Genomic DNA, 24,801 nt, shown 5'->3' with positions numbered 1-24,801 from the left:
CTCATAACTCGTTTTTTATACAACTTAGAAACTTTGAACAGATGCTACCTTCTGCAGAAAAATTGGCGCTTTCGATGGACATACAATGTTAATATGTGCACGTTTTTTTCCACCCCCATATTGGGGCATTTATGCGAAAATTGGGACTAAAATTGGAATAAAAATGGAACTATGAATCGGATTTTTTTCGAACTGGTCTATAAACCTTCCCAATACCAAACTGAACAAACGGTGAAAGTTTCAGTCAAATTTGCTGGGTAGTTTCTGAGATCTTGGGGAACAAATTTACCAAACTCCATTTTTATATATGTAGATTTTATTACACCATAATAATAAATTTATGTAAATCTTAGTAGAAATTTTACTGAAAGATATTAAAAACGATGGCTGCATTCTTTGAGGGTTGTAAGAGTTTCGGCCAGTAGTAGTTCTAACCATAGATAAAAACCGCTTTAAACTGGCCGGGATTAAATCAGTTTTATCCAGTTTTGGCCACTTAGATAATTATAAAATTTTAAATGAAAACCAAATAATAATTTATTAAAAAGAAATGCAAAACAAACCATAATCAATCATCTTTCATTATTTATCTAAACAGTATGTTTTACAGTTTGTAGAAATTACAGGATGTTTAGGAGATAAGGTTTACATGAAAAATATGCAATAACATTAAAAAAATAATAGAGTGAAACATTGTAAACTGAACAGATAGATTTTAATTCTCACATAAAAAAGTACAGTATTTGAAAGTATTTCAAGTAATTTTACAGAATAAATGAGAGAAAAAAACTTCTTTTAGAAACATATATAGGTTTTTTTTTTAAAAAAAAAACAAAACTAAAGGTACAGGGGGAAACATTTTTGAAAATTAAAAAGCAACATTACTGAAAAGTTAATATATTTATGTTACAGGCTGTTTTGTATTCCTTATGTCTTTTGTTTTAGTTGTGAGCAATTTCAGTTATTTATTTTGAAGACAGTTGAAATTTGTTCACTACTATTCTTATAATGTAAATTACTTCACTACTATATTTAATTAACTAAAATTGCTGTGCTTGATTTAAAAACTTCCAACTACCACATTTATGAGTTGCAAAACACACATCTCTCACATACATACAAATTAGTTGTGTATTTTCATGTAATTTAGTTTTGGCCAGCTCTATGGTGGTTTAATCCAGTTTTGGCCGGTTTTAGTCAGTGGCCTGGATAAAATCAATTTTGTTCGGCCAAAAACCCTTTTCAGATAATCAGAATTAAAAATTTTAAATATGATATATAGGTACAGAAAAATTAAATCATAAAAATATATTAATCAATCATGATACGTGCATATTTCCCCATACACATGTTTGAGTATTGCAAGGAGGCTCTTTTTACTTTCTTCTATATCTAATATATAGAAGAAAGTATTGGATTTGTGCAAATTTTCGAATTTCGACGGATTCGAACGTTTTGAGGTGTGCCGAGTCCATTTCGACTATTTTTGGAAAATGTCTGTCTGTATGTGTATTTGTATGTGTGTCACGTCTGTGTGTGACCAGTTTTTTGTGGCCGCTCTACAGCAAAAACTACCGCATGAAATTGAACGAAATTTGGTACACATATGTGCCTCTATGTGAACTTGTGCCCATTGGTTTTTGGCGCGAATTCCTCCAAGGGGGGTGGAGCAATGGGACGTTTTTTGAGTTACGCGTGCTTGCAATTTCTCAGGAAGTAACTGGCGGAATCAAACAAAATTTGGTCCATATGTTGCCCCTAACAGGAGCAGGCGCTGATTCAATTTTGGTGTCAATAGCTCAAATGGGGGTTGGTTACAGAACGTTTTTTGTCGTCAATTGTGACTGCTGTCTCTCAAGAAATAACGAACGGAATCAAACAAAAATTTTTTTGACAAGTAGCCCTTAGTGGGTATAAGAGCCGATTTTATTTTGGTGTCAACAGCTAAAAAGGGGGTAGCGCAATCACCCGTTCTTTTTTTCCCATTGTGAGTGCCCTATCTCAAGAAGTAATGCTACGTTCTGTTTGAAATTTGGAATATATGTGAATCTATACGTAAACAGGTTTTGGTTCAATTTTGACTCCAATCGCTCCAAGGTGTTGATTTTTTTTATTTTTTTTTTGCGAATAAAAATAGTTTTACTAATGCAACAATAAGAAAGATAAATCGTAATGGATTGTCGTCTGCGTATTTCTCGTGATTTTAATTGCATGGAAATGATCGGAAATATTATCTGAATGATTTAAAATTTTTAACTGTTGCCATCTTATGTTTGTTAATAAATAAAATATTTGTAATTAATTCAAGTAAGGCTTTTAAAGAAACTTTCAATTTTCGCTCTTTGTTTTGCTTTTACAATAATTCAGACATTGGGATGGTCGTCAAGTTTTTGCATGTGTAATTTTGTTTTTGTTAGGAATATGGCTTCCTCGTCAAGCATGGGGAGGGATCAGAAAAAGGAAAAATATAGAAGAAAGTTTCATGATGTTCACAACATACCAGTTTAATTTAGAATATGTGCGATATCGAACAAAAGGACTTTAGAAAAAAGCACCTCAAAACAAATGTATAGATTTTTTTTTTTTGTACTCTATTAACATTGTTTTAATCAATTCATTTTCACAATGGTCTTCTTTCTTTGCGAAATACTTACTTCATCTTTGGTAGCACCTTCTCCACTTGCATTTGGTCGACGTGCCAATTTGGGAGCAATAATACTAGACAAACCAAGAGTTTTCTCTTTTGGCTTGCCACCTCTCGGCTGTCCCCGTAGGATAACAGTATCTCCAGATTGTACCTGCAAAAAAAAAATAATAACAATAATTACAGCTATTATCCTGCTTTTTTTCACTTATTTGATTTATTGCTTAGTTCTGTAAAAACAGAATAAAGCAATTCATGTGAAGGGACCTAAGGGACATTAGAAAGATCTCCTGAAGCATGGAAGCAATTTTAAAAGTAAAAGATTTACAGCTAAAATGTTAACTTTTATGTGATGAGTTAAATAATGTGTATAAAAAAATTAATGTGAAGGGACCTAAGGGACATTAGAAAGATCTCCTGAAGCATGGAAGCAATTTTAAAAGTAAAAGATTTACAGCTAAAATGTTAACTTTTATGTGATGAGTTAAAATGATTAATAATATTAAAATTGCATAAATAGCAAAAATCTCTGTTTCGGAATTTCAATTCAAGGGACCTTTTTACAATGCAGAAGGTTCACTCTCAAAAAAAGAGTCTTTTTGAACATATTAAGTTCGAAAAAATTCAAGTGGGTGGAATCAGATGAAGCCTTTTTTAGAGATAGATATATGTAAGGGCTTTATGAAAAAAAATATTGGCCCTGTTAAACAAAAATATTTTTTGAATAGCATTACACCTTCAGCATCATGAACTCACTAAAGCGTCAATAATGTTGTAAGATTCTGGGCTGTTGTGCCGTGGTCTGAGTGTGGTACCCCAAATGTTTCGATCGTATCTGCAGCGGCTATCTTCACTGTTAACGTGGTTGATGTTTCCAGGAAAGTGGACTGAAGAGGGCTGCGACAGATGCGGTTGAAACGTTTAGGGTGTGACGAATTTGGGGGTTCACCTGGTAGCATGGGATCTGGCGGCGAACTATTTGTCACAGACTCAATCTTTTTACTGCAATTTTTTTATTTACAGAAATATACTTGTATACCATTTTGGTTTGGAGTACTTCTCTTGGTTAAAATAAATATTTACAGATATAAACAGCAAAGTTCGTGGTAAACATGATTTCGTCAACGGTCCTCACGACGAGGTCTATCTCCGAGGCCAGTCACACATTATAAAAGTCCAGCTCGCGTGAGCTCTTCACCATCGGACGCGTCCAATCTCTCCGAGATCTTTCTTCCGAGTCTCCTAAATCTTAAATTTTTTTTCCTTCTCGCATTCTCATCAAAGGGCGTTGTCTTGTCCAGAATTTTAATTTCATTGGATGAGTGATGGTGTGGCGATCGACTCCTGGTCCAGGGAGCAATTCCCATTTGCTACCACGTTGGCTCCACTTGGTCTGCATCCCGCCTACGGTCAGCGGCAAAAAACCAGATACAAAGTACTGCACTCGAGTCCGTGTTGAAAGGAGGCGAAGCCGCCAAAGGCCAGACCGTGTCCACTGCTCCATTCAACAGCCAGACCAAGGGGCGACATTCGGGGTCAAGTGCACCAGGGGTCCTGCGTTGGTCACACGCGCCACTCTCTGAAGGTCATCTCCGCTGTTTCCAAGGTGCTTTTTGGAGATCGTCACAAGGGTAACAACACTCAGACCCCGGCACAACAGCCCGGAATCTTACAACATTATTGACATTTACAGCCATGCAAGTCTTCATTCTTACACTCACTTAAGCACCCTTCCCTCACTAGGGAAATAATGACAAATTCATTTAAATTAGATTCTAGTTGTTATACCTGCTATTTTGAATTTATTTGCATACAAATATTCTCAAATTGGGAAACAACTTATGATCATGCAGTTTTCATGCACTGTTTTATTTTTCTGTAAAACCAGCAATAAGGGAATGACAGATGCAAAACCCTTCTCTAATTTTATGCTTTCATATAGATTCCAAGTAATAATTTCCGACAAATTAAAGATGCAAATACGTTGCAAAATTTTTCTGGCTTTCCAGTTTTAAATTACTACACCTTTTACTCAAAAAAAAAATATTTTGTTGCGATTCTGGGAAGGAAATTGACAAGTGAGGAAATGACATCAACCGCTGGCAACAAACTTAAAAATGATTGAGTAAACTAATTTTTAACAAAAATTTAATTTTAAGTGTTTTTTTTTCACTTAAATGTTTCAATAATTTGAAATAAAAATTAGAAAAACCTGAAGTCATTGTTTGCTTAGAAATAATTTTTGCTTACATTTTACTAACAGTGGGCACAAATACAATTACAAATCTGACAACCAGCAACAGGCTCTTGGCACAGTTAGGCTGGTACTAGTCAATTTATTAGTCCCCAATGAAGAACAATGGCCCTCTTAAAGCTATCCAGCCCCTTGCTCATTACCACATCTTCCGATAAGCTGTTCCGAGTGCATACCCACACACACAACCCTACTAAAGTAGTAGTTTTTTTTATTTCCAGGTTAGCCTGAGATTTGAATGGCTTAAAACAATGACCCCTCGTCCTGATTTCGGAGCAAAAATGAGGGAATAGCATTTGGGTACTTAAGATTTGCATTAAAGACATTTAAAATAAAATATATAAAATAAAATATGTATGAAAATAAAAGTTTCTGTGAGAATGACCCAGAAGATAAAAAATTATAGTTGAAATAATATCTGACACAAAGAGCTTTTGCTGATTGTCTTTTACACAAGTACTTGATTATCTTAAATTCCTGGCTCTTGAGGTCAACAGTGACATCCCTAAAAAGGCTATAAAAATTTATACAGATAGAAACTAAAACAACCTTAGTCAGACTAGAAGCAGAGTATTTACTTATAACCACTCCTTAGAATTCTTTAGATGTAATCCAGATCACGGCTCTCTCTTTCGGAGCAAACTCATCGCCATAAATGTTGGATTGGAAACCAAAGACACAGACTCTGAAACAGGGCCGGATTTGGAAATGTGGAGGCCCCGGGACAAGGAAGGAGTGGAGGCCCTAATCAGAGTTCGAAATGATCATCATATTTTCGAAAATATCCAATACTTTGATATATATACGAATATATCTGATATTTTCGATCAGCACTTTAATAGTAAATACATCCCCTGACCTGTGAAAATTAGGATATTTTGTAAAAATTTTATTGTGGAGGCCCAGGGGCAGTAGCCCCGCCAACCCTCCCCCAAATCTGGCCCTGCTCTGAAAACATTTGGATATTTGGTGGTAGTCATAGTCAGGGTTGGCAAGTTTCTGCCAAGGCGGTTAAAACCACTGGTAGAAACCGGTTAAAACCGGCATGGCAGAAACTGGCAAAAACTCACAAAATGACAAAAAATTAACAATTGACACACAGTAGAAAATACATGGGAAAAATAATTAATTTGTTAACTAAAGCACAATCGATTGTTACTTTGCAACAAATGTTACATTGCTTGGACCCTGCAGTTGCCTCTCAGAAAAGGTGGTTTCGAAAATCCAAACAGTTTTCTCAATTTAATGTGCCCAAATGAGGAACTTAGGACTATTCTTGCAACAGAAGAGCTAGCAGGCAATACATCAAAGAACAAGCAATATTCGTGAAACTTTCATCTGTTGTATATTTTTTCAAACTGGTTGGAATTTGACTGGAAAAATAATTTTGGAGAAATGGAGCCAATTTATTTTGTAAAGCTGTGACATTAGGTACATACAAAATCTAGGTTAATATTGGCAAGTAAAATTCTGACACTTTCTTCTTGAAGCATGTGATAATTTCAATCACAAGCAATTTAGATGAAGCATATAAAGCGAGCAAATTACAATCAGTAATTTCCTGTTTTTAGTTCTGTATGTCACTCCTCTTTCCCAAGAACCCATCTAATTTTTGTCCTTTATTACAAGCATCTGCAATTGAAAAGTTCCCTTTTTGAACTAAATCAAGGGCACTAGCATAGTATTTTATTTTTTACAATGATGAAATGATGTTTGATATCTCAGTTTATTTAAACGAATATCATTTAGTAACTACTTCAAAAGTTAAGTAAAGTTAAAGGTCTTAAAGACACTTTTAACTTTTTGCCAGTTTCTGCCGGTTTTTACCGGTTATAACCAGTTTCTGCCGGCAGAAAGCCAACCCTGGTCATAGTGCTATTCGGCACCCTCCAAACCGAAATCAAGTCAGTGACCAAGTGGGTTTGCAAGTACTTGAAACGTTGAATTACATGTTCCAGAAACAAGCTGTTCATTTTGAATGGATATACCCAGGGGCGCACTCAAAGATTGTTTCCTGGGAGGGACTAGAAGTTTCACAAGAAACTACGATAGCTGAAATGAAAGGTGAAATCAATAAAGTCTCAAAATCGTAGTCAACGTTTCATTAACTTCACTTACCTAGACAGGGGATCTGCCCTGAAAATTTCTGAAGTTGAGGATTTAGCATACAATTTTAGGCTATGTAGCAATTCTAGGTGAATGGAAAGGTTCAGAACCATCTCCGGTAATATTTTAGAAATGAATTAGAAAAAACGCAATTATAGGCTATCATTGGTGATGTTAGTAAAGAGAAAGAGTTCAGTTTACCTTTGAAAAATACCTTTGGCCCTTCTTCGAAAATCTTACGAATTTGAAGAAATTGGAAAAAATTAAACTTTTCTTTGATGAAATTAAGATGGGGGTTGGGGATTGAGTGCTCACTCCTGATAAACTTCTAAAATTCAAGGCCAAAAAAAAAAAAAAAAAAAAAAAAAAAAAAAAAAAAAAAAAAAAAAAAACAATTTTAGAATTTTTTGCTCAAGAGATTTCATCTTCATGCTTCTGGGAGGGGCTTCAACCCAAGGACTCCCTCACTTTCCACGAGATTTCTTCTGCTTGTAAAAGCAACAGCAAACAAATATAGCTTACTACTCCTGCTCGCCACTGGTATTGTAGAAAGCACCAAGGCTGTATTACTGAACTTGAGGGTTGTCGACAAATCATAGAAATTTCTGTGCTTAACAGTGGACATCCCAAAGGATTGACATTTATTGCCGGTTGCAAAATTTTTTCAACCTGCAACAAGTGTCATCAGAACCAGCCTCTCCTGAGGACTTCCCTGGTATAAGGTTTAGAGGACCTGATATCATTTCCTCTTCAGGTGATAGACTTTGCCAGAATTCATGGACTCATGGGTTAGATCCAGCTGTTGCGGGGTCATGAAGTAACAACAGCAACAAGTGTAAAATATATTTACAGCTTTTGCATTACTAACGCCTCTAGGTTTTTTTTTTTTTTTTTTTTCTGCAGGAAAGTTAGATTTGAAATTGTAAATTGTATGAAAATGGTATTTTTAGGTACAATAAAATTTGGGTTCGGAAAATAACTTTTGTACAAACTGCATGGGCACATATATAAAAGACCACGCTTTAAGCAAAAATTGTTCAATCAAACACACAGTGCAGTAACTTTCAAAACCTGGTATACAAATCATAAGCTTAAATTATTTTACCAATTAAAAATTAAATTAACTCATTCACAAAATAGGAAATGACATGACCAATAAAGCAAACCAAACCTTTGAAAAAAAGAAGGTAATCATGAAAATACTTATAATATAAAGAAAATAAATTTTAGGGAGCAGACAAATAAGAAAAAATATTCATTAAATACATAACTTAATAAATAGGACGTTGTGTGTAACTTTTCCAAACAGCTTACAACTACAGCATTCCTGAAAATTATACCCACAGAAAAGATCAAACATTTTAGTAGTTTAATTCCGATTAAACATTACTGAAGTTCATTAACATATTTGGATAATTTAAAAATATGACTGAGCTTTAAAATATGTTGATGTCACGTGTCATGAAAAACTAGATTAGGAATCAGGAGTCGTTGACCATATAACATATTTTTTACCAGTTAAACATAAAATATCTCACCTGTTTCACGATTGCGTAACCGCTCTGTCGTTGAGGAGGTTGTTGTTGAGAAGCCATGGTAAAAATTTTCAATTTTTCAAATTCTGGGGGATTTAAAACCTGTGAACACGTTTCTGATAGTCGGAATGATTAGCGCAGCAAAATTAAACAAGCAAGTGATTCTAGACCAATAAGAAAAACTACCGAGATCTAGTTTATGAGATTTCATTCAAATACATCATTTAAGAATTAATTTATTTGACATAAATCACAGAACAAACAAATTGACCATAAATACTTGGTACGCAAAGTCGTTGCTACCTGCCCCACAAGTTAGCAAGCCGAACAGATGATGTGGCGTATATTGCCGTGTTGAAGCACTGGCTTGAAGAAGTTTATTTTTATTTTTTACGGAAAGGTAAAAGAGGTGTTTCTTACAACACATTCACTGTGTATAAGAATGAAAACCAATTTTCACCACTAGAGAGCGCAATAAAGCTATGGAGGAATTCTTCTATTGATTGATTCTTCTGCAGAGATGGCGGAACTACAGTCCCTGAGGCACTTTGAAATCAGGAAAAATTACTTAGGGTTTTTGGAAGAGTTAAGTATCTGATAACTTACGCATTAAATCAAGTATTTGAGTTTGTTGTTTGAAATAGAAACAAAATATCTACAAAAAATTATGAATGCTAAAAAAGTATCTAATGTAAATATAAACATTTTTCTTCACTATCAAATTCAAAGTACCAGCTTTGGGCTTACTTCCCCTAAGTATATATTAGCTGTCATCCAATGGGACTATGTCTCGAAGTTCGATTCTAAATTTTTAAATTGTTTTAAATCAGCACCATTCTTTGATATTTTCTGTCTGTATTTTTTCAAAGACTTCTTTATTTAGTGATTAAATCACAAAAATAAATAAATAAATAAATAAAAATAATAATAAACAAGCAATGGGGCTACCCCATATAATATTTGTATTTAATATACTCTCTCTCTCTCTCTCTTACATTTGAAACAAGATAAAGGAACCTGAAATCCCAAAATCTACAACCTATTCGAAGAATATATATGTGCGTACTCCCCTCGAACTATTTCTCCCTTTCTAGGAATTTATTTATTATTTTTGGCGCCATCGTGTTGGACAAAGTTGAAGCATTTTGTTACAAAGAAAATAAAACTCTTTCAGAAATTTTATGGTTTAGTATGAAAACTTGGGTGTGTGTGTGTGTGAACTTTAACCTCATATCCTTACAAATCTGGATTCAAATTTTAACAGTACCAGCAATTTTTCAATTTATTCTACATTTCAACAAATGTTTCTTTTGAGCAACTAGTTTTTAATAGTTTCACCTTGATTTTTGCAGATATAGAAGACTTTTTTTTTAAGAAAAAAATCATAACGTTTTTTGTTGTTGTATCTTCATTGCTTGAACCTAAAAAAATACTTCTGCTCTTTAAAGACTTCCTTGAGAGACAAGCGTAGGAAATTCACTATGTCTGTAATGCACTCCCCCCCCCCACACACACACAAATGAAATAAATAATTCGCCTCCCTTTACAATTTTCGCAAGTTAGTTTCTGAAAACCTACCCAAAAAGAGTCAGGTGCCATGCAAAAATTTTAGCGCGCCATAAAGAAAAAGCCTCGCAATTTACGTATTTCACGCACAATCTTGCAACACAGCGCTGATGGTAGGTGTCGCCACAGCCCAAATTTCGTTGCTTGTTCTGATAGAACAGAGGTTCTTGGAACCTGGAATTAATACCTAACGTGACAGACACAGATTATCAATCAAATTTCTCTCTGGAAGTTTATAACCGTAGGCGGGCACAACGAGGCACACTTACTAGTACAACGCTATGCTCTCGCCCAGACAACCACAATTGTCCCTTAGACATCCAAAAAGGTCCATGGCATATCCAAATATCCATTGGATTTGCCACACAGCTGATGGATATCCATATCTGGTTATGTCTATGGATATGGATTTCTGATATATCTTCAAGACATCCAAACGGTTACATGTTTTGGATGTGGATATTCGGATAGCTTATGGATATCCAGATTTTGGATATGGATTTTCGTAAGTCGTCTAGCTATCCAGAGTTCTACATGTTTTAGACATAGATATTTGGATAGCTTGTGGATGACTGTTCAATAACCTGAATGTTTAAAATAAATATCCATCGAAGTCTCATTTACGGATATCTGCTAGATATTTGACTGTTGGATATTACTTGATTAGTTTATATTCAGGTCTCTGCGACAAAATTCTTTTAATTTAAAGTTTTGTTGATGTGAGGTGAGTTTTTTTTAAAATTCATTTCTTTTTAAAGTGTGGTGAACTGAGAAAACTAACACTTCTTCTAAACTTCATTGTTTATCAACAAAATCGCGATCGCGATACGGCGTGAGTTTGGTGGATAACAATTTTGTACTGGATACTTTTCTTTGTTGTTACTACATTAATTAATGTAGATGTTCTTTTCTTAGATAAGTGTTTCAGATGCTGCTGATTTTTTGTGTTTTTCAAATTTTAGAACATTTGTTGGTCAGCAAAAGGCAAGCGTTTGTATGTTACCTACCGCTTTTCCGTTTGATTTGAATGTCGGCCATTGCTACTTTGTTTGCTGTTTTAAAAATTTAGTGGAGTATTAAACTGTTTTGACGTTTTTCTTTTCTTTATTGGTATGTTTCTTTGTTTCTGGTAAATGTATTTTTTTTTTTTACTCTATGATAATTTTTTCACTAATGAAGAGTTAAGTTCACAGGTACCCTAACTTTGATTTCTGTTCGTGAATGTTCGATCTGCATTTCTTCCACAATGTTAACTTTTCATTTTTTTAAATATAAAAATCTATCTTGCAAGTAGACTAGGTTATTAACTTAGATTTCTTTGCATGTGTTGTGTTACTTTGCTGAAACAATTAAAACTCTAAAGTTGTTTTGTGGAAATGTTTAAGGCTTATTTTCTAGAAATTTTTATGTTTATGAATGTTCAGTTTAACCATTCAATTTAAGCATGCATTCCCCCAAAACATCTATCCAGTTTGTTAATTTTTTCAATTGCACATTGCTTGAACATGTGTTTGCATTATAAAGATAAAGATTGCATTTTTTCTTTCCCCTTGTTGTCGGATGGCACAAAAAGACCCAATGTTGGGTTTATTATTTGCATTCATGTTTTAGCACCTCATCGTTTACATTAGCAAGATGTGCACTACTATTAATATTATTTCTCCCTAAAAGCTATGAAATCTCAATATGCTGGAATTTTGGTTTTACCAATGTATTCCAAGTGTCTCACTTACTCCTCCTTAATAATAAGCATTTTTTGGCATGATTTTTTTTCAATTTCCCAATTGTTTTATTTAAATTCAAATGGTATTATATTTGCTTGAAAACTCAGCCCACTGTTGACTAAAAAGTGGTTGCGTTTAAAAATGCCAGGTTAATGAGAATGCATATGTAAAGTTTTTCTCTCAGATGTTTTCGTCCTGCCAGAATGTAGATGAGTTTTCTGGATTTGATGGGGTTATTAAGTATCAAGTTTTTGGAAATCTACCATATTAAAATTAGCGTAATGTTTTATAAGTCTCTGAATGCTGTAAATTTTGCAACAATTAAATATGAATCCAAGTTAGCCAACTATTACTCATAAAAGTCTGGCTTCAAAATTCACATTGTATGTATTTGATGTGTAGTTTTCACTAGTGCCGTACCAAGTAACTCTTAGTTCGAGTTCAGAGTATCAACCTTGTTGACATACACTTTATCGAGGATGTAGAATGACGCTAATACTCGTAATACAATATACAAATTATTCTTTTTCAAATATTTCATTATTTTATAGTATGAAAGAGAAAATAGAGAATGAGAAACATCCAGAGAGGAACATTTAACAGCGACTACCTAATAAAATTGACATAGTTTCTTTTTTATGTTCCTTCTCTGTCAAGCCAGTTTTTTTTTTTTTTTTTAATTGCAGTATCCTGTGTTTGTCAAGTATGTAAATATATAATTCATAAATTGTTATGAAAAACAAGATAGCAAATATTTATTTCTTTATTTTAGCAGAAGAAAAAAACCAAGCGGAAAAATTACTGAGAAAAACATTCAGGAGGAACTATTTAAATTAAATGTAGTTTCTCTTTTATGTTTGTTCTCTGTGTTTTCGACATCTTTTAAAATTATATCCTTTAACGCTCAAACATATAAGGTATGTATATCTTATAATTTAATAATTCCAAATGTGAAAACACATGCTTTATGCAGCATCAGTCCATTATTTTTGCAATTTTCTCATATTTTGAATTAAAAAGTTTTCTTGGCTGTTTTTCAGAACAAAAATTAGAAAAAGGAGATGTTTAATTCAAATATTTTGGAACAGTTTAGACTTTTTGGTGAAAAGGTCTTCACGCTAGTTACATCTGCAATTGTGGTTATGGCTGCAATTTTCTTGAGTATTGTATACTCGACTGCAAGTTTACTTGACAATGGAGAAATAAGATGAGACCAAATGAAGGAAATAGTTCATTGCGTCTTTTCCGATATTGGGGTGAAATTGTGCTCTACCGTTTAAAAATAAGATTTGTTCGTTAAACCCATGCATACTACCTTTTTTAGTCTTAATTTCTGTCAATCTTTAAATATTTTCAATTTTACGAGCAAAGCAGCGAGGAACATTAAAACCATTTGAATCAAACACGCTAGCCAGTAGCAGCTCATACACAGGTGGTGATCTCCTCTTATTCGTGAAGCAGGTAAGGTGAGGAAGCTAATAAGTGTGACATTTTATCTGTTAACTCGGTTTTTCTTCTGTGTGTGGTGATGATGTCACTGTCCACTTAAGTTGCAGACAAGTATAGTTCCAAATGTCATGTTATTGTAATTGAAATTCTAAATTTTTGCATTAAATTCTAAGTATTTATGTATGCTGTAATATGTAGTAACAAAGTTCCAGATTGCATTGCCAAAATAAGTACTTTTATAAATTGGTTTTCTCCCAGTATTAATCAAAATTAGGGCAACAGGTTCTGCCATGAAAGTTGTGGTTAAAAAGTAGTTGCAGCAAATCAAAACCTGACTAGATAAAATCAAATAAATAATAATAATAAACCTGAATTTTTGACATCTTGAATTAAAATGAAGCTTTTTGCAATCATGAGTGTGCATGTGCTGGTAGGTGTGTTTTTGTGTATGTATGTGTAAAGATATGCGAATGTTTGAAGGCGTGTGTATGTGTAAAGACGTGTGTATGTTTGAAGGCGTGTGTGTAAGATACAGAAGCAACCGCACAGCAGGAGCGGATTCTGGTGGTCAGTGCTGCTGATGGAGACTGTGCTTGCTGGAGAAGCAGGACCTGAGCCAGTCAACAGTGGTGCTCCCGAGGCTCCTTTCCAAAAATCAAAGGACTAACATCATTCACCGGTGAAGTGAAAACAAGAAGCAATTCGTGATTGCTGAAAACAAACATAGATGTTTTGTCCCTGTCAAATTTTCATGCATTTGTGATATTTTGTTTGTATGCATTTTTTAAAATGTTAGTCAATAAAAATATTTTACATTAATTTTGATGACATTAAAGCTTTTTTCACTACGTAGAATTTAGTTTTAAAAAGTAGAGATTGCTGTGTGTGACTCATGTAAAGGAAGGAGCATATAAAGGTAGGTCATTTTGCCTAAAAATATCAAAATTTTATTGTAGTTCAGTTTTTAGATTTGAAATTCGACATCTTTTAAGAGATATGAAACAAAATAAATATTTTCATATTTGTCTATTATTTTTTTTTCTAGATTATACATGCATTAATCACAATGCATCATAATATTTTAGTGTGATAGTTAATTTTTTTTGAACACTTATCAAATAAACTAAACTTTATTAAGTATTATGCATTGTGTGAAATCCTTTTACTTATAAATTATATTTGAGCCACGAGTTTCTAATAATATATTATTGGATGTAAAAGTTCAAATTGGTTGCAAATAAAGTGAATTACTAGCTGAATAAAAATATTTTTTTGTGTGTGTATGGGTGAGGGTGGGGGGGGGGAGGTTGCATATTTATTAGTAAAGCTACTTTAAATTACCAAGTATAATTTAAAAGATTTAATCAAATACAATTAATGACATAAGGTTTATAAAATATATAAAATTGCAGTAAGGAGGTTATTGCTTAGAGTTAGCAATTATGATTTTATCAAAATAAAGTAAAATATAAGTACACATTTTAAATTTGACATTAGTCAAAAAAATTGATGTAGTTATTTCTATTTTTTGATCAAACTACTATAAAGTGTATTAAACCTATAGCATTTAATATCTGAGTAAATATAGGTTGCATTTTTAATATTAAAAATGTTAAATTTGTCTTAAGTAAATATTTTAAATGAGTAGTAGTGAAAATATATAAATTTTAATAATCTCTGGTTTTTTTTAAATGATTTAGTATTTAAAATTTTAAGGATGCATTTTATGTCCAGATTTATTTTGCTTACAGGCTTAGTACACAAAGTAAACAACATGGATATTCTAGATATCTATAAACTATCTAAATAGCTATCTCCCATGGCTATCTAATGCACGTAATCGACGTAAAACGCATATCTCGTGGATATCTATCGCAAATCCATAACAACCATTGGAGATCATATCATATCCAAGAGAGATCCAAATATCCAGACCTCCCTGGGATGTCTTTTAAGTGCAACCTTTCTGACCTCTGGTGGATATGGACTTGGATATGTAGACCACGCATGGATGTCTAGTGGATTTGGTGATGTCTGCTTGCTTTATCCAATGGATATCTTAAAGATGGCTTTTGGATTTGGTTGGTTGTCTGGGCGGATACGGATACGGATCATGATTTTTCTTCGGTGGAGAGCGTGAGCTCTTTTGCCGGGTGTGAGGGTATAGGGTCATAGCATGGAACAGATCATTGATGGTATGAGGGGGAGGAGGAAAATATATATAAAAAAGGAATCTTTTCAGGGCCACTTGTGTATATACAATATTTACAAGCACATGTGAAATAATTGACAAGTATGAAGAACGAAGGATAAATATAAGTGGATAAATAAGGACTATTTACAATATGTACAGCGAAAATCCAAAGGAAGATCAGTGCGGGTAAGGCCTGTCCTACCCGCAAGGAGAGTTCGGGAGCCGAACCATCTGCCGAAATGGCAAAGAAGAGATTTAGCCGTCGGAGACGGCAGGGGGAGTGCGCCTGGGGCGGGTTTTCCCCTTGAGTTGGTAAGTAATGAACATTGTGTCCGAAGGGAAGCCTGTGTCTCCCTTATTGTATGTGTATTGTATTTGGTCATGTATCAGTGGGTTGGGGTGGTAGGTGAGTCGAGTGAAGAAATTTGTTGCCATGTCAATAATGAAATCTGTTAGATACACAATGTGGGAATCATTATGGATCGTATCATTGGAGACATACCAAGGGGCATTAAAGACCTTTCTCAGTATTTTGTTTTGGATGACTTGGAGCCCCATCATGTTGGTTTTTGCAGCATGACCCCATACCGGGATGCTGTAAACCATTGCTGGGCGGATGATGGTAGTATATATGGCGAGTTTGTTCTTGGTGCTTAATGAGTTGGTCTTGCTTAATAGACCGTACATGTAGCCACTTTTTGTTTTAGCTTTTTTAATGGTTTCACGAATGTGATATTTGAATGTGAGTTTTCTGTCTAAGCTCACGCCCAAGTACTTTACATATTTAGAGTACTTGATGTTTTCGTTGTTGACAGAGAGGGGTTTGGGAGCATTATTGAGGTCATTTTTGGAGAAATAAATGGCCTGAGTTTTACTAGGATTGATAGCAATTCTCCATTTGTTGAGGTAAGACGTGACATTATTTACGTATTTTTGTAATCTTAACTGGGCAAAGTTCCTATTCCAGTCACTAGCCATGAGACTGGTGTCGTCTGCAAATAAGCAAGTTAAGTGTGGATCAATATTGGGGAAATCACTAATATAAATGTTATACAATGTTGATCCAATCGCAGAGCCCTGGGGCACGCCGGCCAAGATGTTGTGTTTGCTGGATAGATAATCACCAATGCGCACTTGAAACGTGCGTTTGTGGAGATAGTGGTGAATAATTTGGATTATGTAACTGGGGAAACTTAGTTTAATGAGTTTGTAGATAAGACCTTCGTGCCATACGCGATCGAAGGCCTTACTGATGTCAAAGAAAATGCCGATGGTGATTTTTCTTTCTTGCATATTTTTTGTGATATAGTTAACCATCCTAAGTAATTGTTGGGTAGTGGCGTGAGCTTCTTTAAACCCAAATTGAAAATTAGGAATCAGTTGGTGCTGAGTAATGTGGTTTTTTATCTGGTTTAGGATAATCCGCTCAGTGAGCTTTGATAGGGAGCTGAGGAGGCTGATAGGCTTGTAGTTGATAGGCTGTGAGAGGTCAGCATTTGGTTTGGGGATTGGGATTACGATCGCATTTTTCCAGAGAGTGGGAAAGTAGGTGACAGGAAAAAACGTCCCCAGCAAAACGTCCCCGGATGAAATGTCCCCGGAAAAAACGTCCCCTAGGAAAAATTGTCCCTTAGGAAAAAAGGTCCCTGATGAAAATGCGTACCGTATAAACAAAATTGAGATGCAAAGTGTTTTACTATTTCCACTAACGAATTGCATTTTGTTCGGTATTTGTTTAAACACTGCTTTTTAGTCATTAACTAGCATCAACGTGCGTGAATACTAGTATGTTAACAGTCATTCCAGGGTTATTCGTTATCAAAACGAATGTTCCCGACATGGTTTACAGGAAGAAATTTATACCGCGAATGTACAAGCAAATAGAATAAATATATATTAATCACATTTAAAAAACTGGTAGTTTTTGATGTAAAGGACTCAACCTTGTAATATATGTACTTTTAATATCTGGTAAACGAATTTTACTGGTACTATTTGAGACTATGTAAAAAAAAAAATATTTTTTGCTTATTAAAGCTAAATAAAGCCGCTAAAACATTGGTGGAACAAATTCTGTATTGGCCATGTGATAAAAAGTAAGAAACCACGAAACTCCAAGTTCGTGTAATTCGGGTTGTCCTAAGTCGGTGTATTACTGTATTACTCAGTTTGAAAACTTTTACAAGAGAAAAAAAAGCATCGATTTCATTTTTAACCCCAGACACACAAAGGAAGGGAATTATAATTTTGACGTGTCTGTGTATCTGTGTGTTTGTGTATCTGTCTGAGGCACTCTAGCGCCTTAACGAATGGACCTATTTTGAAAAAAATAAATAAATAAATAAAAAGATCGTTCGAAAGGAGAGTGATCGAGAGTGTTCTTAGCTAGGTTGCGTCTTTGGATGACATTAATTAACGAAGATTTTAATTAAAAACCTCTAAAAGGTTTTTCGTAATTTTTGCAGAGAAAACATATTTAAAAAATTTTAAATTTCATTCCAAAATAAAGAGAATTTTTTCCGCGTCTGATGGAATGTGTTTGGAACTTCCATGTTACGTAGAATTCGACCTACAACATTTTTTAAAGCAGATTTTAATAACGGCTAAGCTTTTATTCACGCGATTGATCACCGGATTCATTGTTGGCCGACATTAAAATTAAACGCAATGATTTAAAATTTTTATCTGTTGCCAGTTTCTATTTGTTAGCAAATAAAATAATTGAAATTGATTTTTAATAGTATAAGGCTTTTAAATGGATTTTCAATTTTCCCTCTTGATTCTACAGTTCCGACTGAATCGGAGTTTTATTTTAGTTTTTAATTTTATATGGCTTGTCTCTGTAGTGATGCTATTTGCGGTTAATCTTTTATAAAAGAGCATTATTTAATTTTTTTTCTAAAAAGTTGTATTTAAGTTTATGTTTTATCAATAGCTAATTGTACTAATGACACTTTTTTGGAACTCAATAAATTTGATTTTGTATGACTCGTGTTTACCAACCTTTTCATTGCTCACAAACAAATCATATTACTTACGGCTGTCGTAGCAGACGACGTCTTCCATGTCATTGATTTCTGCGGAATCATGTTTGCCAAACTTTGGTTCAGTTGAGTTTCTAATTAAAAATAACAAGTGCGAGATGGCACACTACTGCTGTACGTGTCAAGGGAGGAACTGTCACATTTCACACGTAAGCATTTTATTAATATTACATTTTACTTAAATGCCTAGTAGTTTTTCTTATTCGAGCCGATTGTTTCGCTATGAGGTTTATACATATTTTTGTTAAACAATAAGTTCAATCAGTTTAATAAAGAGGAACAGATTTTTATTCACTATTTTCTTATTTTCTAGCAGTAATTTTAACCTCTGAGAAGTTAAATGCATTTTGAAAACGTTTATTTAAGTGTTAGCAAGTTAGTTTTAGTTTTGGCGACTATTTCCTGCGATTTAAAAGATCATTCTTTTTCTTTTTAAACTAAAAACAATATTGAAATTGTAAAATTTCTGAAACTGTCAAAAATACATGATTTTCCGAATATTTCAAATACCCCGTTCACGATGACAACACAATTATTTTGCTTTGGCGCTATTTAGCAAATTTCAAACACCAAACTCGTTTTGAAAATCTAATTTAACTCTATCACATTGAAAAAATAAAGTAAAGTGAGAAAAAAATGAATTGTTAGTTTACAACAGTGGCATATTGCTAAATAGGTTATCTAAAATAGATTACACCGTTCAGTTTTCGTAGGCTCTTAGGCACTTTTAAATGCAGAAATTTCTCGTGGATAGGAATATCCCCTATCGTGCAAAATATTTCTACTTTAATTTGATTTTGCAAACGTCAAAGGTATTTCGCATTTCCAAAAATATTTTCCACTACAAAACGAGGTAGAATATAGCAATGAACGTCTGTCGTTAAATGCAACGAAAAGCACTCTCACTAGTCTTCTTTTGGCGGCAAAAATGTAGTTTTTAAAAAAGCGCATGAGCGCTTACGTCAGCTTCTTATTTTCCTCTGCACAGTTTCCATAGCAGGGACGCACCAAAGCATTAAAATATTAAAACCTGAAATTCACTTTTAGCGATAAAAGAAAACAGAGAAAAAATATCCCGTAAAAAATTCAAAATTTAATTTTTAACTTAAATCGCCAAGAAAACTACAAATGAAATTAAAAATATTTTACTGACGCCATCTATTAGCTAGTTGGTTAACTAGAGCCGTACTATTGTAGGGAGTTGGAGCAACTCATAAAGGCAATGATGCATGTCTCTTGTTAACTAGTTTCTTAATAGATGGCGCCACTAAAACCCTTTCTTAATTCAATGTATTCAACCAAAATGCTGCTAAAGTTTTAATAAATTGCATAAAATGATAAAAAAACTTATAGCATCTCAATTTTGTTTATACGGGACGTTTTTCCATGGGGGACGTTTTTTCATGGGGGACGTTACTTCCGGGGACGTTATTTCCGGGGACGTTTTGCTGGGGACGTTTTTTCCTAGAACCGGGAAAGTAGCCGTAAGCCATTATCTTATTGATAATTTTAGTGATTGTAAAGATGGAGCTGAGAGGGAGATGTTTTAAGTGAATGTTCTTGATGTTGTCCTCTCCACCCGCTTTTCTTTCTTTTAGTTTTTTGATCTCGATCATTATCTCAAGTGGGGAGACAGCAGGAGTGGGAGTGGAGGGAGAGGGGTGAGTGAAGAAGTCACTAACCTCCTTATTAACAATAGAGATAGTTTGGTCATCATATGCGTCAGCATTTAGCTGGAAGTTATCCTCGAGAGCTCCAGCAAGTACACTGGTCTTATCATTGACTGAGTAGACCAGGTCCCCTTGTTTGTTGCGGAGAGAGGGAATAGGCTGAGTCTTTTTGGAAAATTTGCGAACCAGTGTGTAGAAAGCTTTTGAATTATTTTCAAGAGACTCAAGGTAATTGTTGAATGTCTTGGACTTGTGGTCCGAAATGAGTTTTTTGATGTTATTTGTCATACTATTTAGTGTATTTTTCAAGCTAGGGTCTCTGGTGTGGTGCCAAAGCTTTTTGATTTTGTTCTTTTCCTTGATTTGGTTGGTAATTGTTTTGGGAAGACGGACATAATCGTCAGGAAGAATTTTAGTGCATTTTGCCCTCTCAAGAGCAAAATTTATGACGTCGGTAACTTTAGTGATGCAGGTATCAATGTCATTGGGATTATTGATAACAGGATTGTCCTTTGATCTGTCATGTAGCACTTGGGTGAAATAATTCCAGTTAATGGTGGTAGTGGTGTTGAATTTTTTGGGAAGTGCGGTCTTGAGACCAATGTCTAGTACGATAGGGCAGTGATCAGAGCTTAGAGCAGTGATAGCTTCGATTCGACAGTTGTTGGAGAGGTTATTCAGGAGAGCCAAGTCAAGGGTGGTATTTGCGAACTTGGTGTAATGGGTTGGGGAGTCAGGGGCAACTAGTGCAATGTCATTATCAATGATGTAGTTGGTGAGAATTTTGTCATTTTTGTTAGGGAGACCATTGCTCCAAATTTCACGCTTACAGTTGAAGTCACCGATAACGAGGGACTGTTTATTTATGGAGAATAAAGGATTGAGATCATTGATTAATAACTTGGAGCTCGGAGGCAGGTAGATTGAAGATATAGTATACGGAGAACCATTAATTACACAGACAATGGTAGTGTTTTCAATATTATGAGTTTGAACGGGGCGTTCAAAATGAGGAATGCAATATTTGACAAGTATGGCCGTGCCACCGCCTCTGGTGTGCGTTCGGTCATTGCGATAGATTTTATAGTTTGAGAAAAACAGTTTATGGGAGCCAGATAAGTGTGTTTCTTGCAGGCAAAAAATATCTGGGTCATGCTCCCTGAGGAAGTGCTCAAATTCCCCTTTTTTGTGGAAGATGCCATTGGCATTCCAAGAGCAAACTCTAAGTAAGGGCGTGTCAGTCATGAAGGAAAGCAGAGCTGAGAGAAGATAGATCCTTCATTAAGGCCTGCATGCCATGAAGGATTTTAGTAATTAGTTGCGGGATTTTGCCAAAGTTTTTTATAAGCTGAGTGAGGTCAGCAATTTCATTGGAGGGGGTAGGGGTAGCATCAGTGTCATTATCGGTGACAATGTTATCAGATTGGATTGCTTCAGCATAAGTGGGAAAGTCAGTGACATTACTGACCACATTTTTTTGTTCATGAGTAGGATTTACTCTCACTTCCCTGTCGGGGGGTCTCTTAGGGCAACCTCTGAAGTTTGCCGTGTGCTCACCATTGCAGTTAGCACATTTAGCAGGAGTGTCTTTTGGTTTTTTACATTCTTTAGTTGGATGATTTAAAGCGCATTTGAGGCATCTATATGCCTTGTTGCAATGGGTACTTGAATGACCGAAGCCTTGGCACCGATAACATTGGGTAGGAGATGATTTGATTCTGAGGGATTCGACTTTAATGTCAAAGTATCCCAGGAAACCTTCTTGATAGATTTTGTTATTGGCTGGGATGCGAGGCAAGTTAAGTAAGAATAGGGGGAGAGGTTTCCTATTTTTACCGTGCATTTGCACAATTTTGGTGGGATGGTATCCAAGATCGGCAAGATGAGTTTTAATGAAGTCAATACTCGTGTCCTGAGGAAGACCTCTCAATACTATTTTTAGGCATTTTTCTTCCTTAAGCGAGTAAGTGTGGTGAGGTATGTCCTGATCCTTAAGATAGGCGACAATTATTCTGTAGGCCTCTTCGTGTGGAGGCTTAATGATGTTCTTTGCACCAGCATATTTAATGTTAATTGCTGAGTCAGTGAGATTGTTAAGCATTTCGACGAGGGCAACAGTGTCCTCCACTTCGTCAATCACAATAGGGGGAGGTTTGGCATAGCGTCTGACTCTCTGTGATTGGAAGTCACCAAGTTCAGGCGGGTCGTCCGTCTGCGAGGCAGCGTCGTGTATGCTATAAGTATCCCTATTTGAGGATTGGTCATTTTCAATGTTTAGGGAGTCATTAGGGATTTCAGCAGTCAAGTCCCGGTCTTTTATGGTACTATTAACTGCAACCTCATTAATGGTTTGTTCATAATGATCAAAGTTGGAATTATCTTTGTCCCCGGAGGAAGAGGGAACGAGTGGTTTTTTGGCTAGGGTTTTTTGCTATTTTTCCCTTTCTTGTGAGTAGCGCTCAATTTTTCCAGTTTCTTGATGATGTTATTGTCAGACAGAACATCAAAGGAATTTTGGATGGGTATGCTGACCTGGATTGGGGGTTGTTTCTGGGTGGTTTTTTTTTTTTTTTTGTCTTTTTTAAGCTGCTCTTCGAGGGTAGAAATCCTAAGTAAGAGCTGGTTTTGAGTTTCTTTGGCTATATTATTGCAAATGGTGTTAATATGTTGGGCTAGAGAAAGCCGAATGTTTAATACATTTTGTCGGCACATAGTGAAGGCGAACCTATCATCAGAGGCATCAGCGGATGCAATTGCTCTGGAAAAATAGTCACATATGATGCGTAAGGCATCATCGTTGAGCTAGTTTATCAACGTCATTACAAGAAAAGGTGGCAATGTTTATGGAGGTGACTAATTTCTCAATTTGATCGATAGTGTATTTAGGGAGGGGATGATCAGTTCCATTAACCCTTACCTCAAATGGTTCCCAATCACGTAATTTGTCCGTATCCGGGGGCGATGTCTGGGCAGGCAGGCTCTGGTCCGGAGGAGGCAGCTGGTTTTCATTTGAGCTTGAATGCTTCTGAGTCGATCTGAGAGTTGGCATTTCAACAGGAACGGAAAGCTGGGGCTTTCTCCTCAAATGGGAGGTGCTCTAATAAGGCCCTGAAAAGGGCCGAGCGGGAATCGACCCGGTTTCGCCGGAACGAAGTACGAGACCTATCTCAATAGGCCCCGCATACGAACGAGCTACACCCGTGCATTTGAAAAATTTTCATCATTTCGAATAAACAAACTAATTAAAATGTGCCAAAAAAAAAAGGGTCTAGTGACATAGACTTCTCAACAAAAACTATTTATGGATATTTTTGGCTCAAGAAAAAAAAAAAAAGCTTAAAAGAGTGGTCTTGCAGACCATACAGCTAATAACTGCCTCCCCCCCCCCATTTTGACAAACATAAAATACTTAATCTTTATCAAACATGTGTGTTTTTGACATAAAATATCTTATTATTTGATCTATTTTTGCAGAATACTTTTTCAATATTAATAAGAAAGTTAAGTTAGATTAAAACTTTACCAATATTTAAAATAGGGTGGAGGGGGGGCGCAAGGACATGCACTCCAAAATATCGGTGACTGAAATTAGTATTATTTTTTTTATATGTAACAAAGTCTATGAATTGCTGCATAATAGCACATAAATTAATTTTCATTCATTTTAACAAAATTCGAGACGTGAAATGTCTAAAAACCATATAGGCTTCTAAAAAATATCCAATCATGTGGTTAAAGAATGTTATAACTTTGTTTTCACCTCAAATTTACATTTAGTAACTTGAATTATCATTTATTGCTCAGTGTTTTTTTTTTTTTTTTGGAAAGTACATAAAAAGCTAAAATCATCAGCCTTACTTGAATGTAAACAATCATTATATTATTTGCTACACGGAACTGACCTTAATTTTCAGCGAAATGAGATTTGTTGATATTTGAGTGAGTAATTGATTTATCTAGTGAAGTTCAAACCAGTTTATGAACGTTTCTGTTATTAAATTAGTGAAACAAACATTTAAATTTGTTCTACAAGCGTGCACGAACAGTGAGGCAGTGAGTTGACTTCGTCGTACCATAAAGAAGGAAGGCTTCATTTCCAGTGTTGCGCGCAGACACAAAACAATCCCTTTTCCCTTACGGAAGAGAGTGACTACCGTAGATTTTCCCTACCGGCTGAAGTCGAGAAATGGCTAAGTTTTTAACATTAAGGATTTGTCCTGCCCCTAGACGCTTGTGTGCTTCGGCAGGAGATGACTCACACGGGAGGAGAAAAACGACGTCCTTCTCTCACGAGCGTCGCCGGGAGAATGAAATGATTCTGACCTCTCGCTATGCTCTCATCCTTCACCTCCGATCCAATTTGCAGCAGGGTAGGGAGAACGAACTCCCTTTTTCCTGTATCTTAGCGAAGTAGGTGGTGTGATGGCTAGGAGCCTAAAAGAAAAAATTCGTAAGGTCCCCCCAGGGGACCTGGGGGGCGGTGGGTGAGCACATGGCTCGTAGGTCGGTGCTGAGTTCGTCATGCGGGGTGCGTACTGGTGACATGGAGGCTGGAAGTAGCTTTACGGAAGGAGCGCTTCGATGGCCTTAAGCGCGGTCTTGAGTTGGTTCAGTA

At 35.3% G+C, this 24,801-nt stretch overlaps 1 protein-coding gene across 1 annotated transcript in view; it reads right to left on the bottom strand.

The window, feature by feature from the left end:
- The window catches only part of LOC129227976 (staphylococcal nuclease domain-containing protein 1-like), a 34,054-nt gene extending 25,167 nt beyond the window's left edge, over window positions 1–8,887 (bottom strand). Inside the window, exons 1-2 of the mRNA XM_054862601.1 lie at window positions 8,543–8,887; window positions 2,655–2,798 (exon numbers count right to left, since the gene is read on the bottom strand). Of these exons, the coding sequence (XP_054718576.1) occupies window positions 2,655–2,798; window positions 8,543–8,599 (201 nt within the window). The 5' untranslated portion in view covers window positions 8,600–8,887. The remainder of the gene's footprint in view (window positions 1–2,654; window positions 2,799–8,542) is intronic.
- Between the last annotated feature and the right edge of the window lie 15,914 nt (window positions 8,888–24,801).

This window comes from Uloborus diversus, chromosome 8 (genome assembly GCF_026930045.1).
Source record: "Uloborus diversus isolate 005 chromosome 8, Udiv.v.3.1, whole genome shotgun sequence".
NCBI classification, from domain to species: Eukaryota; Metazoa; Arthropoda; class Arachnida; order Araneae; family Uloboridae; genus Uloborus; species Uloborus diversus.
Note: the sequence above shows the minus strand (reverse complement) of the source record. Positions and strands in the feature narration are given on the sequence as shown.